At 43.8% G+C, this 14564-nt stretch overlaps 2 protein-coding genes across 2 annotated transcripts; one reads left to right on the top strand and one right to left on the bottom strand.

Annotated features, from left to right (window-relative positions):
* The first annotated feature begins 61 nt into the window (after positions 1-61).
* Positions 62-8367, top strand: dnajc2 (DnaJ (Hsp40) homolog, subfamily C, member 2). Its single transcript, XM_086146808.1, has 16 exons — positions 62-252; positions 1145-1335; positions 1941-2016; positions 2090-2188; positions 2653-2875; positions 2963-3028; positions 3388-3479; positions 3589-3710; positions 4376-4525; positions 4605-4693; positions 5007-5076; positions 5156-5337; positions 7387-7487; positions 7640-7750; positions 7963-8117; positions 8195-8367. The coding sequence occupies exons 1-16, from the start codon at positions 198-200 to the stop codon at positions 8261-8263; spliced, it is 1851 nt and encodes a 616-aa protein (XP_086002934.1). The 5' UTR covers positions 62-197; the 3' UTR covers positions 8264-8367.
* pmpcb (peptidase, mitochondrial processing subunit beta) lies at positions 8281-14545 on the bottom strand. The gene is made up of 13 exons (XM_086146810.1): positions 14408-14545; positions 12533-12664; positions 12031-12117; positions 11825-11954; positions 11387-11585; positions 11104-11183; positions 10876-10988; positions 10638-10778; positions 10402-10562; positions 10251-10336; positions 9659-9747; positions 9258-9333; positions 8281-8486 (listed from the first exon to the last, which is right to left on the bottom strand). Exons 1-13 carry the CDS (start codon positions 14489-14491, stop codon positions 8422-8424), a joined length of 1443 nt encoding a protein of 480 aa, XP_086002936.1. The 5' UTR covers positions 14492-14545; the 3' UTR covers positions 8281-8421.
* Positions 14546-14564: the final 19 nt, after the last annotated feature.

Here is a 14564-nt window from a genome sequence, read left to right as displayed (position 1 = left end):
TCATAGCGGAACTATAATATATCTGGTAAGGCGGCTAGGTTCAGGCGTACCGACTAAAGTCGCTCTCACGATTCGGCATTTCTTCCAGAGGGGAGGCCCATGTGGTTGTTAAACCGCGGGCCCAGAACCCAAGCACTTTAGAAAATCTCCACTTGACTATTTCGGCACTTGAATGTTTGGGACGCCTGTTTTTTAATATGTTGCTGGAAGCGCTGGACGGTGATGAAACAGTTGTGTTCAAAGCTGTTGCCGGTAAGAGCTGAGGGAGGCCACAGGGGAGGTAGCTTGCTAAGCTACAGTACTAGTGATATATTTTGACTGTTAGCATTTAACTCAGTCACTAAGGAATTACCCGTTATTAAATGTCGACTTTCACCGGGAACAATTTATTCAAATATTTTATTTACTCTTAAATTCGATCGGCGCTGAGGTTTTTGTTGCATAATGCCTGAGCTGCTTCCCACTCATTTCCTCCATCTGACATTTGCTTAACACTTGCTCGTTCGAGGATGATCTGGTTGTCATTTGTCACAAGCTGAGTTATGTGTATTATTCTGGCTATTTCAAATCCTATGAAATAAAGGAGTACTCTGGCATCATTGCCAAGTTTGGCATATGATTTTGAAAAGGAACAGGATAAAGGAACAAATTATGTATGAGAATTGAGAATATCATGTATCTCTAAAGTCTCATCAGCTGCTAGTGCCAAACAGTTAAAGCTACATACTGTTAGGTGTATATATATCATCATTAGCAAAAGGGCAGGAAATTTGTAGAAATATTTGCGTTTTTTTTTTTAACTTTGGAAGGCGTTCCCAGAATTTTTTGTGACCATCATTTTCGGCTGCAGTGTGGTGCAGGGGGTAGAGCTCCTCTTAGTGTGTCGAAGTGTTGTTGAGCAGGACACTGAACCCCGATCTGCTCCCTTGGCGCATGCTAGACGGCATGCCAACTGCGCATGGTTTATCCATGATGGGTTAAATGCAGAGTTAATTTCTAGCAAACAAATTTTTTTAATCGTCATTTTTTGAGCACCATAGTAATGCAGTGATACTGTTAGATATCTGCATATTGTGATACTATTGTCCTCACTATTCAAGCCTCAGTTGTTAAAATCTGGTGTAACGTGCTGTTTCTCCTCTAGCCTCTGTGCAGGTTCGGGTGGAGCCGGTGGGCCGCTGGTTCGAGGCATATGTGAAGAGGAGGAACAGGAATGTGTCGAGCTCCTTCCAGGAGCTTGAGGAGGAGGAGGAGTCCTCTGAAGAGTCTGAGGATGAGGAATTCCAACTGGAGGAATATGCAATGCTCCGGACACTTGACCCTAAAGACTGGAAGGTACAAACCAAAGAGGAATGTCTGGAGCTGGCAAATATATTGATAGATGAAATACCACCTGGCAGATCATTCAATCTTTCAATATTGAAGAATTTAATACTTATCCCATTTTCCTGAATCCAAACAGGGATAGTTATTTTGGCAATTCTTTGCTAATTTTTTAACCAAAATTTGTGCAAATCATGGAAAAAAGTTTCTATACTGTTACCTCAAAAATGAAGAATGAAATACCAAAAAATTAGCTGAAAAATGCCTGAAAGTTGAAGAGAAAATGCCCAGAAATGAGGGATTTGGATGGATTTGCTGGAAAAATACCTGTTAAGTATCATAAAAGTAGTATGATTTTCAAGCAAACATTAAGAAAAATGAGATGTAAACCATAATGTTTATATACATCAACCTACTTCTCATCATCCCAGAGACACAATGTTTGTCAGTGAGGTGTATGAGATTTTTCACCACAGAATATTGTGTGTTTGTGGGTCACATATGTGTGCGTTTCACACCAGGACTGAGAGTGCAAAAGTTTGCAATAGTAAGAGATAACATGTGTCACACACTTATGTGTAGAAGGATGTGTGACCCAAAGCCTGTGTGTTTTTCAGAATCAAGACCACTACGCAGTCCTTGGTCTCCCCCACATGAGGTTCAGAGCCACGCAGAAGCAGATCAAAGCTGCCCGTGGGTTCCCTCTCCCACGCCATTTTCGCTTCCACACCACTGCTCCGCCTCACACTCTGCCGTCTCCCCACAGACAAAGCAATCGTGTTGAAGCATCACCCCGACAAGAGAAAAGCAGCCGGGGAGCAGATCACAGAGGGAGACAACGACTACTTCACCTGTATCACAAAAGGTCCGCGACACACGCTACCAACAATCACCTGCTGGTTTAATAGCTTGAGCTGAGTTTATGCAAATTTTAGGGCCAATTTAGTGCCATTTTAGTGAGAGATTTCTTTTAGTTTTATATTTTCCAATGATTTATCTGTTTGTTTGTTTTTTAAATAATTCAGAATTTTTAAGAATTTTGTTGCATAATTCTTAGATGATTTTTATGAGGGTTTAATGGCATATTCTTGCTGATTTTTCATTTGAATTCACTGTGTTTTATGTCAGACTTTGTTTTCGTGAGTCGTGTCCAGCAGATTTTTTTCCTTTCCTCTTTTCCCACTTCTATGGCAATATCTTCCAGATTTTTAGTGTCTTCCAGATGTGGGTGGTATTTAGGAAATTCTGATGTCAAATGGTCTTTGTTTAATACAAATCAGTCCCACATGTTTTTAAACACCCTTTTTTGCTACTGCTCTTGATGTGCAGCAATGGAAATTCTGTCTGACCCATTGAAGAGGCGAGCCTTCGATAGTGTTGACCCCACCTTTGACAATGGCATGCCCTCCAAAAGTGAAGGCAAAGAGAACTTTTTTGAGGGGTTTTCTCCAGTTTTTGAAAGGAACTCCAGGTGGTCCACCAAGAAGCACGTGCCCAAACTGGGAACACCAGACTCGTCTTTCGAAGAGGTCGACAATTTTTACTCATTTTGGTAAGCAGCACTAGAGTGAAGTTGACTGGGTGTGAGATTTACCAGGGATAAGGTTTGAGATGTGAAAAAGACTGTTCACTGTTTCAGGTATAATTTTGACTCATGGAGAGAATTTTCTTACTTGGATGAAGAGGAGAAAGAAAAGGCAGAATGGTGAGGTTTATTTCACTCCATCATCACAAAAACCACTGGCAGTTGAGTTTGCATGGCTGGCTGAGAACATGTGCATATTTATAAATATGATACAATTGACAAGAAATGTAAACAATAACAACAGTTTTGTAAGAATTGTGAGCTCTCAAATTGTTTGCTTATTTATTTAGTCAATCATATAATTTTTGTTAGATTTTTTTGGCTTTGCATAGTCACCTCATTCCACAGAGGTTGAGGATTTTCTCATTCATTTGCATTTTCAGTGCTACTTTTTTCTTAATTGTCGCATTTTTTTCTCATAACTTCATTCTTCAATCTTCATTTTGCAAAGGAAAAGCTGAAAATCTCTTTATTTGCAGTCGAGATGAGAGGAGGTGGATCGAGAAGCAGAACAGAGCATCTCGAGCACAGAGGAAGAAGGAGGAGATGAACAGAATACGAACACTAGTTGGTACAGAGGCCGGACCCGACACAGTCCCCTGTTCATTTTGAAGTATTTCGAGGTCACACCCTTCACATGCACATGAAACGAAGCTGAAAGTTTGCACTGTTTCATTTAGACACGGCCTATAGCTGCGACCCTAGAATAAAGAAATTCAAAGAGGAAGAAAAAGCCAGGAAGGAGTCGGAAAAGAAGGCAAAGGCGGAAGCGAAAAAGAGAGATCAGGAGGAGAGAGAGCGGGTGAGTTGAGACATGACTCCGGATCATACAACCATTGTCTCAAAGCTCTTCCTCAGTCATTTTCTTTGATAAAGGTGTAGTAGTTAGAGATTTTTGTTGTAAGTTGGTTTATGATGGGTTTGTAGACATACAGGATTTTCATTGGACAGCTGCCATATGGGCCTTCAGTCGTCAGGCCTGGGGGAACCATTCAGGACAGTGATTCCACACAAAATGCACATAAAAGCTTTGTAAAATGGCCTAAAGTAGTTATCGTTAGAGCTTGCTATCATTGATATCAGATGACATGATATCATTATAAGTGCATTGTTATACAACTGGTGGGCTATTATGTAACAATCTGTGCTGTCTGTAAAATTGAGGTTTTTCACATCTACTGGAAGCCTGAGTCTCACGAGGCAGAAATATCCATTTTGTGGAAACAAAGAAATTGCTGCTGTACCAGTTATATTACAGTCATATTGTTTACAAAGATGTCAGTTTCCATTGTCTTGCTCCAGCAGATGCAGGTGTCAGTCAGTCGGTTCATATTTCCCGTCCCAAGACACGAGTGTAAACCTAACAGTCCCCTGAGTTTGGCCCAGGTTTAAAGAGTCTGTCCAGCCACTGAGCTGCCTGTGGACTGTGTTATCGTCACAAACGTGTATGACCATGTGTGGTTTCAGGCCCGGCAAGCGGAGCTGGAGGCTGCCCGTCTGGCCAAGGAGAAGGAGGACGAAGAGGCCAAGCAGGCGGCGCTACAAGCCAAGAAGGAGAAGGAGATCCAGAAGAAGGCCATCAAGAAGGAGAGGCAGAAGCTCAGGACCACCTGCAAGGTTAATCATCTCAGAAATCCAAAGTCATTACTCTGTAAGGACTTGGTCATTATGATGGAGTTCCTTTCTGCCTCCTCAGAACTGGAATTACTTCACTGACAATGAGGCCGACAGCGTAAAGATGATGGAGGAGGTGGAGAAGCTCTGTGACCGTCTGGAGTTAGCCAGGTAGAACACTTAGCGGAGACACTGACTTATAAAATAAAAATTTAAATGGCTGACCTTAACTTTTAAAATCAAAGTATTCAAAAATATTTCATATGTATATATTTTATATTGTAATCCACCTCATTGGTAACAAAATCACTCAAAATCCATAGATTTGGAAGAAATTACAAAAAAGGGCAAAATAAGCTACCAATAAGAATTAGAAATAGGTACAAAGAATTTTTCTAGAAGGTGTCTTAAGAAATAATCCCAGAATATTAGAGGGATTACCGTTAGACTGGAATGCATGTATTTAATGAAAGGATGGTTTCAGCCTGCAGTCTCTGAATGAAGCCCTGGCCTCTGGCTCCAAGGAGGAAAGCAAGGTCGCGGTTGAAAAGCAGGTAAGAGGATTGCGCCTGATTGTCCATCAAAATGGGTGATGGGAATATCCTCACAATCTCCCTTCTCACTATGTTCCAGGTGCAGGAGGTGAACCTCCAGCTTCAGAGGGAACGGGAGGCGGAGGTCCAGGCACGGCAGGCAGCTCGCAGCGCTGAACAGGCCAGTGGGGGAGGCGGCTGCACAGGGAAGGGGTGGAACGAAGGGGACCTCCAGCTGCTCATCAAAGCTGTCAACCTGTTTCCCGCTGGAACCAATGCCAGGTAGACTTTCACAATAAAAGCTCTAGCCGGCTCTGGGGCGCGAAATCTTTTTTAGATGGTGTGATATTTATGTCTTGTCTTTATATGATATGCTCAGAATAATGACATAGAGCATCACAATATGCTGCTTTTTTGCTACGGGAATTCATAGAACTCCCGCCCAAGACATCACGTCTAGCGTGCGCTTATACCAGCGTCATGACGCAAGCAGTATGTGCAAACATTAACATCACTTCAGTTTAGTGGCGTTATCTGAATATTACAGATAGGTGCTAAACTTTTTGAAATTTTCCCACCGTTGCACAATTAAAGGCATATTCTGTTCTTCTGTTTACCAATGAATAGAAAGCCTGCTATTGCTAAAGTCTCATTAAAATTGTGCGATTGCATCATTTTTTTTTTGCAAGAAATTACCTGGCGGTCTGACACAGATTGCTATATAGGAGGCAGGAAGTTTTAAGTTTGCAGGAAATTCCCTGAAACCTAGATGCAAATCTCATTTCAAAAATGGTAAGACACTTTCACTAATAGCTTACTTCTGTCATTATTGTAATAACAGACGAATAATGTCAGTGATCATAGTTACTGTAAAAATAGGTAAATTCAAAATTTGACAGGAGTGCGCGTGTAACATTTAGGTGGTTCTAACACTCCCTGTGAGGAGATAATGACCTTTAGAACTTGAAGACAACTCACTCTTAAATCAATTTAGTTAATTGTCCCACTGCTATGTCAAAGAAGGAGAGAGGACAGCGTATTTGGAAGTCGAGAGAGAAGAGGAAAGGCAAGAGTCTGGGACTGAGAATAGGGACTTTGAATATCAGTCTATGACAGGAAAAGGTAGAGTTGCAATGCAGCCTCAGGGCGGCAAAGGCCAGTCTCTCCGTAAGCCGGTCCCAAACCTGAATAAATGCAGGGGTTTGTGTCAGGAAGGGTATCCGGCATAAAACTTTGCCAAAATCAAACATGTGAATCAAACATAATAACCAGATCATGCCGAATCGGTCGAGGCCCGGGATAACAACGACTGCCACTGGTACCGATGATCTACAGGGAACCAATGGAGACTGAGCTACTGTACGTCAAAGAAGGAGAGGAGGAAGGCGTGTTTGGAAGCAGAGAGAGAAGAGGAAAGGCAAGAGTCTGGGACTAACAGTAGGGACTTTGAGTATTGGGATTATGACAGGTTAAGGTAGAGAGTTGGTTGACATGATGCGTAGAAGGAAGGTGGATATATTGTGTGCCCAGGAGACCAGATCCAAAGGTAGTAAGACTAGAAGCTTAGGAGCTGGCTTTAAGTTGTACTGTCAGGGAGAGAAGGACTATGAGTTATCTTGAAGGAGGAGTTTGTTAGGAATGTTCTGACGGTGAAAAGAACGTCAGATAGACTTCTGAGTCTGAAACTGGAAATTGAAGGTGTGATGCTAAATGTTGTTAGTGGCTATGCCTTGCAGGTGGGATGTAAGTTTGAGGGGAAGGAGAAGTTCTGGAATGAGCTAGATGAAGTGATTCAGAATATCCCCAGAGAAGAGTGGTAATTGGTGCAGATGTCAATGGGCCTGTTGGTGCAGGCAATAGAGGGGGTGAAGAAGTAATGGGCAGATTTGGTATACAGGATAGGAATGCAGAGGGACAGATAATGGTAGATTTTGCAAAAAGGATAGAAATAGCTGTAGTGAACACTTTTTTCCAGAAAGATAGGAACACAAAGTAACTTATAAGAGCGGAGGTAGGAGCACCCAGGTAGACTACATCTTGTATATGATGGTATATGTATAGGATATGAAGGTAGTTTGTGTGAGAGGATACGAGAGGGTGAAATGGAGAAAGTTGATTCCCTGTGGCGACTCCTGAAGGGAAAAGCCGAAAGGAGAAGACCTACAGCTCTGTATGACTGACTATTTTGAATTTCAATACAGAGCCAGTGAGTTTATTCCTGTCATCCAGGCAGGGAGAAATGAGAGACTGAATAGAAAGGAATCAGAATAGTTGTCAGTCATGTCAAAGAAAATACATCACACAAATAAAAATTTGACTCTCTTTCTCCAGATGGGAAGTTATTGCTAACTACATGAACCTCCACTCCACCAGCGGCATGAAGAGGACGGCAAAAGACGTCATCAATAAGGCTAAGAACCTCCAGCGACTTGGTGAGCGAGCATTCGGAAAGTTGTCTGTTCGGCTTCCTTCTAATTGGGGTGTTGTGTTACAATCAATTAAAGAAATGTATCCATAATACGAAATTTAATCAACCCAGATAAATATGAAGCCTCTGATGAGTGTTTTTCTGTCATCCCCTCAGATCCACTGCAGAAAGACGAGATCAACAAAAAAGCCTTTGAGAAATTCAAGAAGGAACACAGTTCAGTGGCGCCCTCCATTGACAATGCTGTTCCTTCCGAGAGGTTTGACGGTGTGTTGACCGACTGGGATGCAAGCTCAGGAAAAACAAATTAAATAGAAGTTACAATTAAACTCTGCAGCTGCTTGAGCTTCATCGGTGAAACTAAAACGCTTTTAGTTTCAGAGATCGCTTTTAAAACGCTTTTAGTTTTATCTGGTAGCAGATTAATTTGTCAGCACTCATCATCATAGTATCTGTTCTGCCCTGTGCCCCATTTGCAGGTGGTGAAGGAAACTCAGCCCCCTGGACCACCGAGGAACAGAAGCTTCTTGAACAGGCCCTGAAAACCTACCCTGTCAGCACGCCAGAGCGCTGGGAGAAGATCGCGGCCGCTGTCCCGGGACGCAACAAGAAGGACTGTATGAAGAGGTACAAGGTGAGTCATACGGCTGTCACCTCGCCACGCGCTCCGTGGCAGGAGGGGAAACTGAACAAGTGCCGGTGTCTCTGCAGGAGCTGGTGGAGATGGTCAAAGCCAAGAAAGCTGCCCAGGAGCAGGTGGCGGCCAAGAGTAAAAAATGACAAGACGCACAAGCTACAATTGTATCTGTTATTTTAACATTATTGTGTTGGTCTTTATTTTATAATAAAAAAATTAAAGGCAGAAAAAAAATGACAGACATAAATATTGTGTGTTTGTGCACTGTACAGTCATAACTTTGTTCTCTGAAGGTATCTGCTCAACTTCTCATCCAGAACATCCCGCTGCGTATCTGGTTGTAATCTGGCAGCTGCTCGATTGGACCTGAAAGAAACAGCAGATTGTAGTTTGCTGGGATGTACTCTAACCAGTCATCAATCAGAGTTCCCTGTACATCTAACATATACACTATTGTAATCAACTGGATCTGCTATATTGATCACAGTTGTGGGGTGTGTGTGTGAGAGGTTGAACAGAGGACAAATGACACTGAGGAGGCTGACTGGTTGAGGGTGACCAGGCCGGATGACATGCTCCAGGCCACTGATACCATGAATTTAGTGTAACACTGTCTTGCGAGGGGCCATCTGACAGCCATGTGGGGGCAGTGATGCCAAAGTGCAGTGCAGGATCTCGAGTTTATGTAGCTGAAGTATCTCGTGGATGAAAATTCAGCAATAGGTAAACAGACATTTTTCTCTTGTCCGCCAAGCAATCAAAGCGGTGCTGCCTTCAAATACCGGCGGCTGATTTCCCTGCACTGACAGAATCTGTGGACGTGGTGGAAAATCCAGTGCCTTCTGGGCAGCAACTCTCTCCCAACCCAATGCTGTTTATTAAGAAGCCAATGAAAGTTGAGTGGTTTGAGTAGATTTTATGCCACTCTAGGGGCCTAAAATTAACACCAGTCTTTATAGAAACCTCTAATTGAGTTAGTGGCAGGCCCTTCAAAACTGACCTGCAGGAAAATGGGTCAAAAATGTCAGTACAGGCTTAGAATCATTCAGTCAGCCTGACACAGCTAGGCAGAATTTCCACCTTAATAGAAGTCCTACATTAGTCATGTGACCCCCAGATCAGGTGACAGTGACGTACCGACAGCAGCGATAGCAGGAGCCTTGTTGTAGATGTATTTGGTACAGACCTCTTTAATGGTGGCTGCATCGATGGCCTGTTGAAAAAGCCATTCAGAATCTTTACACATTCACTGGAAACATGAAGATCCACAGAGCACAAAAAAAAATTGTGCATCTTTTCCATTGGAACTCAGGGGTTACAAAGTGAGCATGCTGTCGGCAAATTCGTTTTTAAGGCCTTTAAAACTGCAGTTATCAAGAAAATGAATGAATAAATTCCCCAAAAGTAAGGATCAACGATGTTGAAAAAAATAACGAAAAGTTGAACAAATCACCAAAGTTTAAGATATGAGTTGATATAACCCATAATTATCAAAAGATTTAGAAATGGAAAACTTCGGATTGCATCCACCCACTCACATCAGTTCTGGCCTCCAGCTCGTGCAGTGGAATCCTGCGGCTGTAGCATAACATCTGCCTGCCGATGTCCTCGCAAATGGGGGTGGAGCCTTGATATTGAAATGCACAAGGACATGAACCTCCTCATGGTCGTCATGGTAACAGGAGCACGACTATCTTTGATATGCAATTTAAATCTCATGTTCTATCAAGGATTAACAATCTATTGCAATCTATTCGGGTTAGAAATTTGGCTTTCATTAGCATGTCTGAATATGCAATGATAGCTTCTAATAGTTTAATTAGAAAGTAAACATGTAATACTGATTTAATGACAGACACAAAAGACGAAAGATAAGGGACATCAAAGATATTAGGGAAAAAAAACAGCATAATTAATTTTTTTTCTACTGAAAGGCTGCATTTCAACCAATTCCGAAAGGAAAACTGTGAGTCTTGATCCCCAAAACCCACTTTGTATTAATTCTCTCGACATTATGCAATCAATTTAACAATTTTTATTTCAGAGTAGAAAGAGAAACAACAGTCTCCCACATGGTAAAGAGAGTTGCATGAAGAACCTCTGCGCCTCAGAAATGATGCTGTGACTCACCGTCCAGGTGCAGCAGCATGTTGGTCTTGAGCAGGTTTTTGGCTCGAGCCACCTCACTCTCCGTAACACTTGTGCACAGGGACATCCTGACACATACGCAGTTTTAGAACAGGTCTACGCCCTCTGACTCTGCTGTTAATCTGAGCCTTACCACTCCATCTGCGTGTGGTGCATCATTTCGGCGATGGTGGCTGGCTCACAGACCATGTAGAGCCCCCACAAGCCAGTGTCGGTGTAGCAGGTGTTGAAGGACTGGAAGCTGTGACACAGGTTCCCCTGGCAGGCGATCTGGGCCAGCTTACTGGACAAGTTCTGAGGAGGACAGGCGTCAGTCAGCCGCCAAGGTCACAGTGATGTTCAGGCAGTGTCTTGAGAGGGAAAACTCACCACGCCTCCAAACGAGCGGTCCCAGTTCGCGATCAGCGTGTTCGCTACCATGAGGGGGATGGTGTCTGGGTGGGACCACCCGACTGCCTCCACTGCGATGGCGATGTGAGCCAGGGGCATCTTGTCATCACGGACGCGGATCTGAGGAGCAGCAGGTTGTCAGAGCACCACAGTTAAGTATACCAGTGTTTTTCCTGTTTTACTCCCCCTGTTAAAATAAGGAGGCCTGGCCACTCACCTCACTGCCCGTGAAGCCGCATGGAGGAAGCTCCGGGGCCTCGCCCTGGTATCGACCAGGAAGCTTACCAAAGTGATACTTGGCCAGATCGATGAGCTCACGGTGAGAAACACCTGCAAGAGGACAAGAACAGGCGGGTCATTTTCAGTTTCGTGCCCACTCACACAGGTTGATGATACTTCAATCAGATGTCTTGTGATGACATTGATGATGGAGGCTCAGCGTCACCTCCAGCCGCTGCCAGGACGATGCGGGGGCCCTTGTAGTGGGTGGTGATGTACTCTACCAGGTCGCCTCGGTTTATTGTCCTGCAGACACACACACAACTTTGTCGTCAGAGAAAACCATGCGGTGGTGGCATCCCGGTTGAAGGTTTTAGGTAGCAGCGATTGTTGTTACCTGACATAAATTCTATATTATTGTATTAATTAAATTCTATAATAAGACTTTAGGGACATTTACTACATTTCCGACCATTTCTTTTCTCACTCAAGACCGGGGGGGTCCTCACTTGATGTTCTCTGTGGGTCCCAGGATGGTCCGGCCAAGTGCTGTGGATTGGTACGCTGTTGCATGCAGGTAATCAAAGACAACCTCTTGTAGGTTGGTCTCCACCTCCTGCATCTCCCGCAGGATCACGCCACGCTCCCGCTCAATCTCTGCCTCCCCAAGCGTGCTGTTCTGGATTATGTCAGCCAGGATCTCCACCGCTAGGACAGGATTAGACACGGTCAGAGCTATGACGATCAGAATCATTCTGTATATGGATGTGGTGGTTCATCGGTCTACTGGGGTGGAGCATCCTCATGTGGAGGTCAAGATAAACATAAAAAAAAACATTGCCTTTGCACATGAGGGTTATCATAACCAATACATTCAAAAGCAGATATGCCTCTTTATTTTGTGTGTATGTGTGTGTGTGTGTACGTGCATGCATGTGGAAAAGAACCTCGGGGCAGGTCCTTGGAAAAGGCCTTGGCGTAATAGACCGTCTGCTCCCGGGATGTGTAGGCATTCAGGTGAGCTCCCATGTTCTCGATCTCTAACTCCAGGTCCAGCTGGGAGCGCTTCCTTGTGCCCTGTCACAATTTGCACGCACACCCAATTAGAACCCCATTGTAACTTTTTGGTGGTTCTGTGGTAAAAGGCTCTCACCTTGAAGGCCATGTGCTCCAGAAAATGTGCAGTGCCGTTGTTTCTTGCATTTTCATAGCGGCTGCCGGCGTCGATCCAGAGCCCCACCTGCAGGGGAAAACACCAGGTTGTGCACACTGACTCTAATTTTTCTGGAGATTCCTTGCAGATTTTTGATAATCGCCTGAATAAAGTACTACATTTATTGCATCTAGAAATGGCAAGAATAATTAATGGATAATAGTAAATCATATTAATTAATAATTAGTAATTTATACAATATCAGAAAAAAAAGTCTAGCATTTCACAAATCAGAGTGTGTGAAAAAGGTTTTGTTGTGCGTTTCCCTCCTTATTAAACAACATATAACAATGAATTCTTGCATAACTTCATTTAAAGCAAGCAGAATTGTTCTGAACTGCATAATGCGCCACTCTAGTTGCTGTACTTGAAGATAAATACTATTTGGCTTTGACCCCTGATCTGACAGATATCAGCCTGTGGCTAAGTGTATTCATCTCACCGTGCACGTGGGAAGCCCGGAATCCTCTGAAGCCACCCGCAGTCCATTTTCCAATGTGGTCACCTTGGTCTCTGGGACATTTAGGGCAACCTCCTGAACAGCAGGAGACGCAAAGAGCCTCTTAGGGGAGACCTGGAGGAGACAGCGGAGAGAGACAACCAACATTCAATTATGAACAATTTGCTGACAATTAAAACCCTTGAATCCCTTAAATCCTAACATGGCACCTCTTTCCATAACCCTCTTCCCATTTTGCTGGGCAACATGGGCATAACCATAATCAGTAACCTCTTTTTAGAAATATACTATGTATACTCCCCGGGAGCGAGGCCCGGGGAGGGCAAGGCTCAGTGGCAAGCGCCTGGTGGCCGGGCCTTCACCCATGGGGATTGGTGGAGCGCAGCCAGAAGGATTGACATGTGTCCCTCTTCCCCTGGGCTCACCATCCACAGGAAGGGCCAAGGGGGTCGGGTGTAGTGTGAGCTGGGCGGTGGCCAGAGCTTGGGACCGTGGTGGCCTGATCCTCAGCTGCAGAAAGTGGCTTTTGGGACATGGAATGTCACCTCTCTAGTAGGGAAGGAGCTGATGTGCGAGGCTGAGAGATTCCGACGAAATATAGTTGGACTCAACTTGATTCACAGCGTTGGCCTGTCAGGCCTGTCAAGAGGGGCTGGAATTTTTTTTTATTCTGGAGTTGCCTCCGGTGAGAGGCGCCGAGCATGTGGGGGTGGGGGTGGGGGGTCCGCCCTGGGTTCCTCAAGGCTCTGGATGCTGTAGGGCTGTCCTGGCTGACATGCCGCATTGCGTGGATGTTGGGGACAGCTCTGGTGCACTAGCAGACTGTAGTGGTGATACCCCTTTTTAAAAAGGGTTGTCGGAGGGTGTGCTCCAACTGGATACAGTGACCCAGCAAACCCTCTTCTCCATTAGTGCTGAATAGAACTTACCAGGGAGCCTTAATGTAAAAACATTTAAAGCTTAGTATGTAGATAACATCTCTTAAAAAGAAAAATCTGATGTTACCATTTGCTGACTGGTTGCAAAAATTCTGTTCAGAAAAATCACTTGCCAAAGATCTTGGGTTGTTTTCCACTTCAACGTATTAGACAGACTGAGTAAATTAAATTGCGACCATTGTATCGTCAATCAAAAGCAAATGTCGTCTGGCGGCTACACTATTATTGATGACTGTGCTCACATTCAATGTGAACTTTTCCGGTAAAATACCCTTTATGCTATATCAAACATATATAGATATATTCAACTTTAACTGATGTATTAAAATGTGTCAGTCTGCATCCTAGGACCTCTTTCTCTTATTACCGATCAATAATAACAACATTATAATAATAAGATCAATAATAATAATATTAACTTATACATTATTAATCCCCGTAAGGGAATTCGTTCTCTGCAATTGATTAATTAAAGAATGCATGCCGTCAACCAGCTTACGGAGAGCAGTTAAGGGTTCAATGTCTTGCTCAACAACACTTCGACACACTACGAGGAGCCGGGAATCGAACCAGGAGTATTCGGTTCCAGAGACGATTGCTCTACCTAAAAATAAAGTAACAAACATTCCAACCAAAAAAACGGCAAGTCATGGTGACACTTAAAAGTTTCGAAGGATGGCGCCACCTATCGTTTGTGTGAGTAAAGTCCTGTATTTTTCTGAATGAAGTGTTTTCCTCCAACACCGACCGACATTGAAAGCTTTAGAGCCAATTAGTCGAAGTTAGCATTAAGAGGCTAACAGTAAAGCTACCGCGATTACAACACAGGATTGACCCGCCGCGCAGAGGTCCCAGACAGTCACTCAAAAATTACAGCTGTCGAGTAAACTTCCGGTAAAATAGATGATTTTCTACTCACCCTGGCGAGGGGATATGTCCTCAGAAAATATCTCGGTAGGAAATATTTTCCCGAAGATGCGAGGCGCTGTAAGGACGCCGCCATGTTGTTGTCTTGTCAAACTGCGCAACTGCCGGTTTCAGTGACACAATCCGTACGCTGTGTTCGCCGGGGGAAG

The sequence above is a fragment of the Fistularia commersonii genome, chromosome 5 (assembly GCF_037954325.1).
Source record: "Fistularia commersonii isolate RoL2024-O1a breed Wild chromosome 5, RoL_Fcom_v1.0, whole genome shotgun sequence".
Taxonomy (NCBI): Eukaryota; Metazoa; Chordata; class Actinopteri; order Syngnathiformes; family Fistulariidae; genus Fistularia; species Fistularia commersonii.
This window is presented reverse-complemented; position numbering and strand designations above follow the sequence as displayed.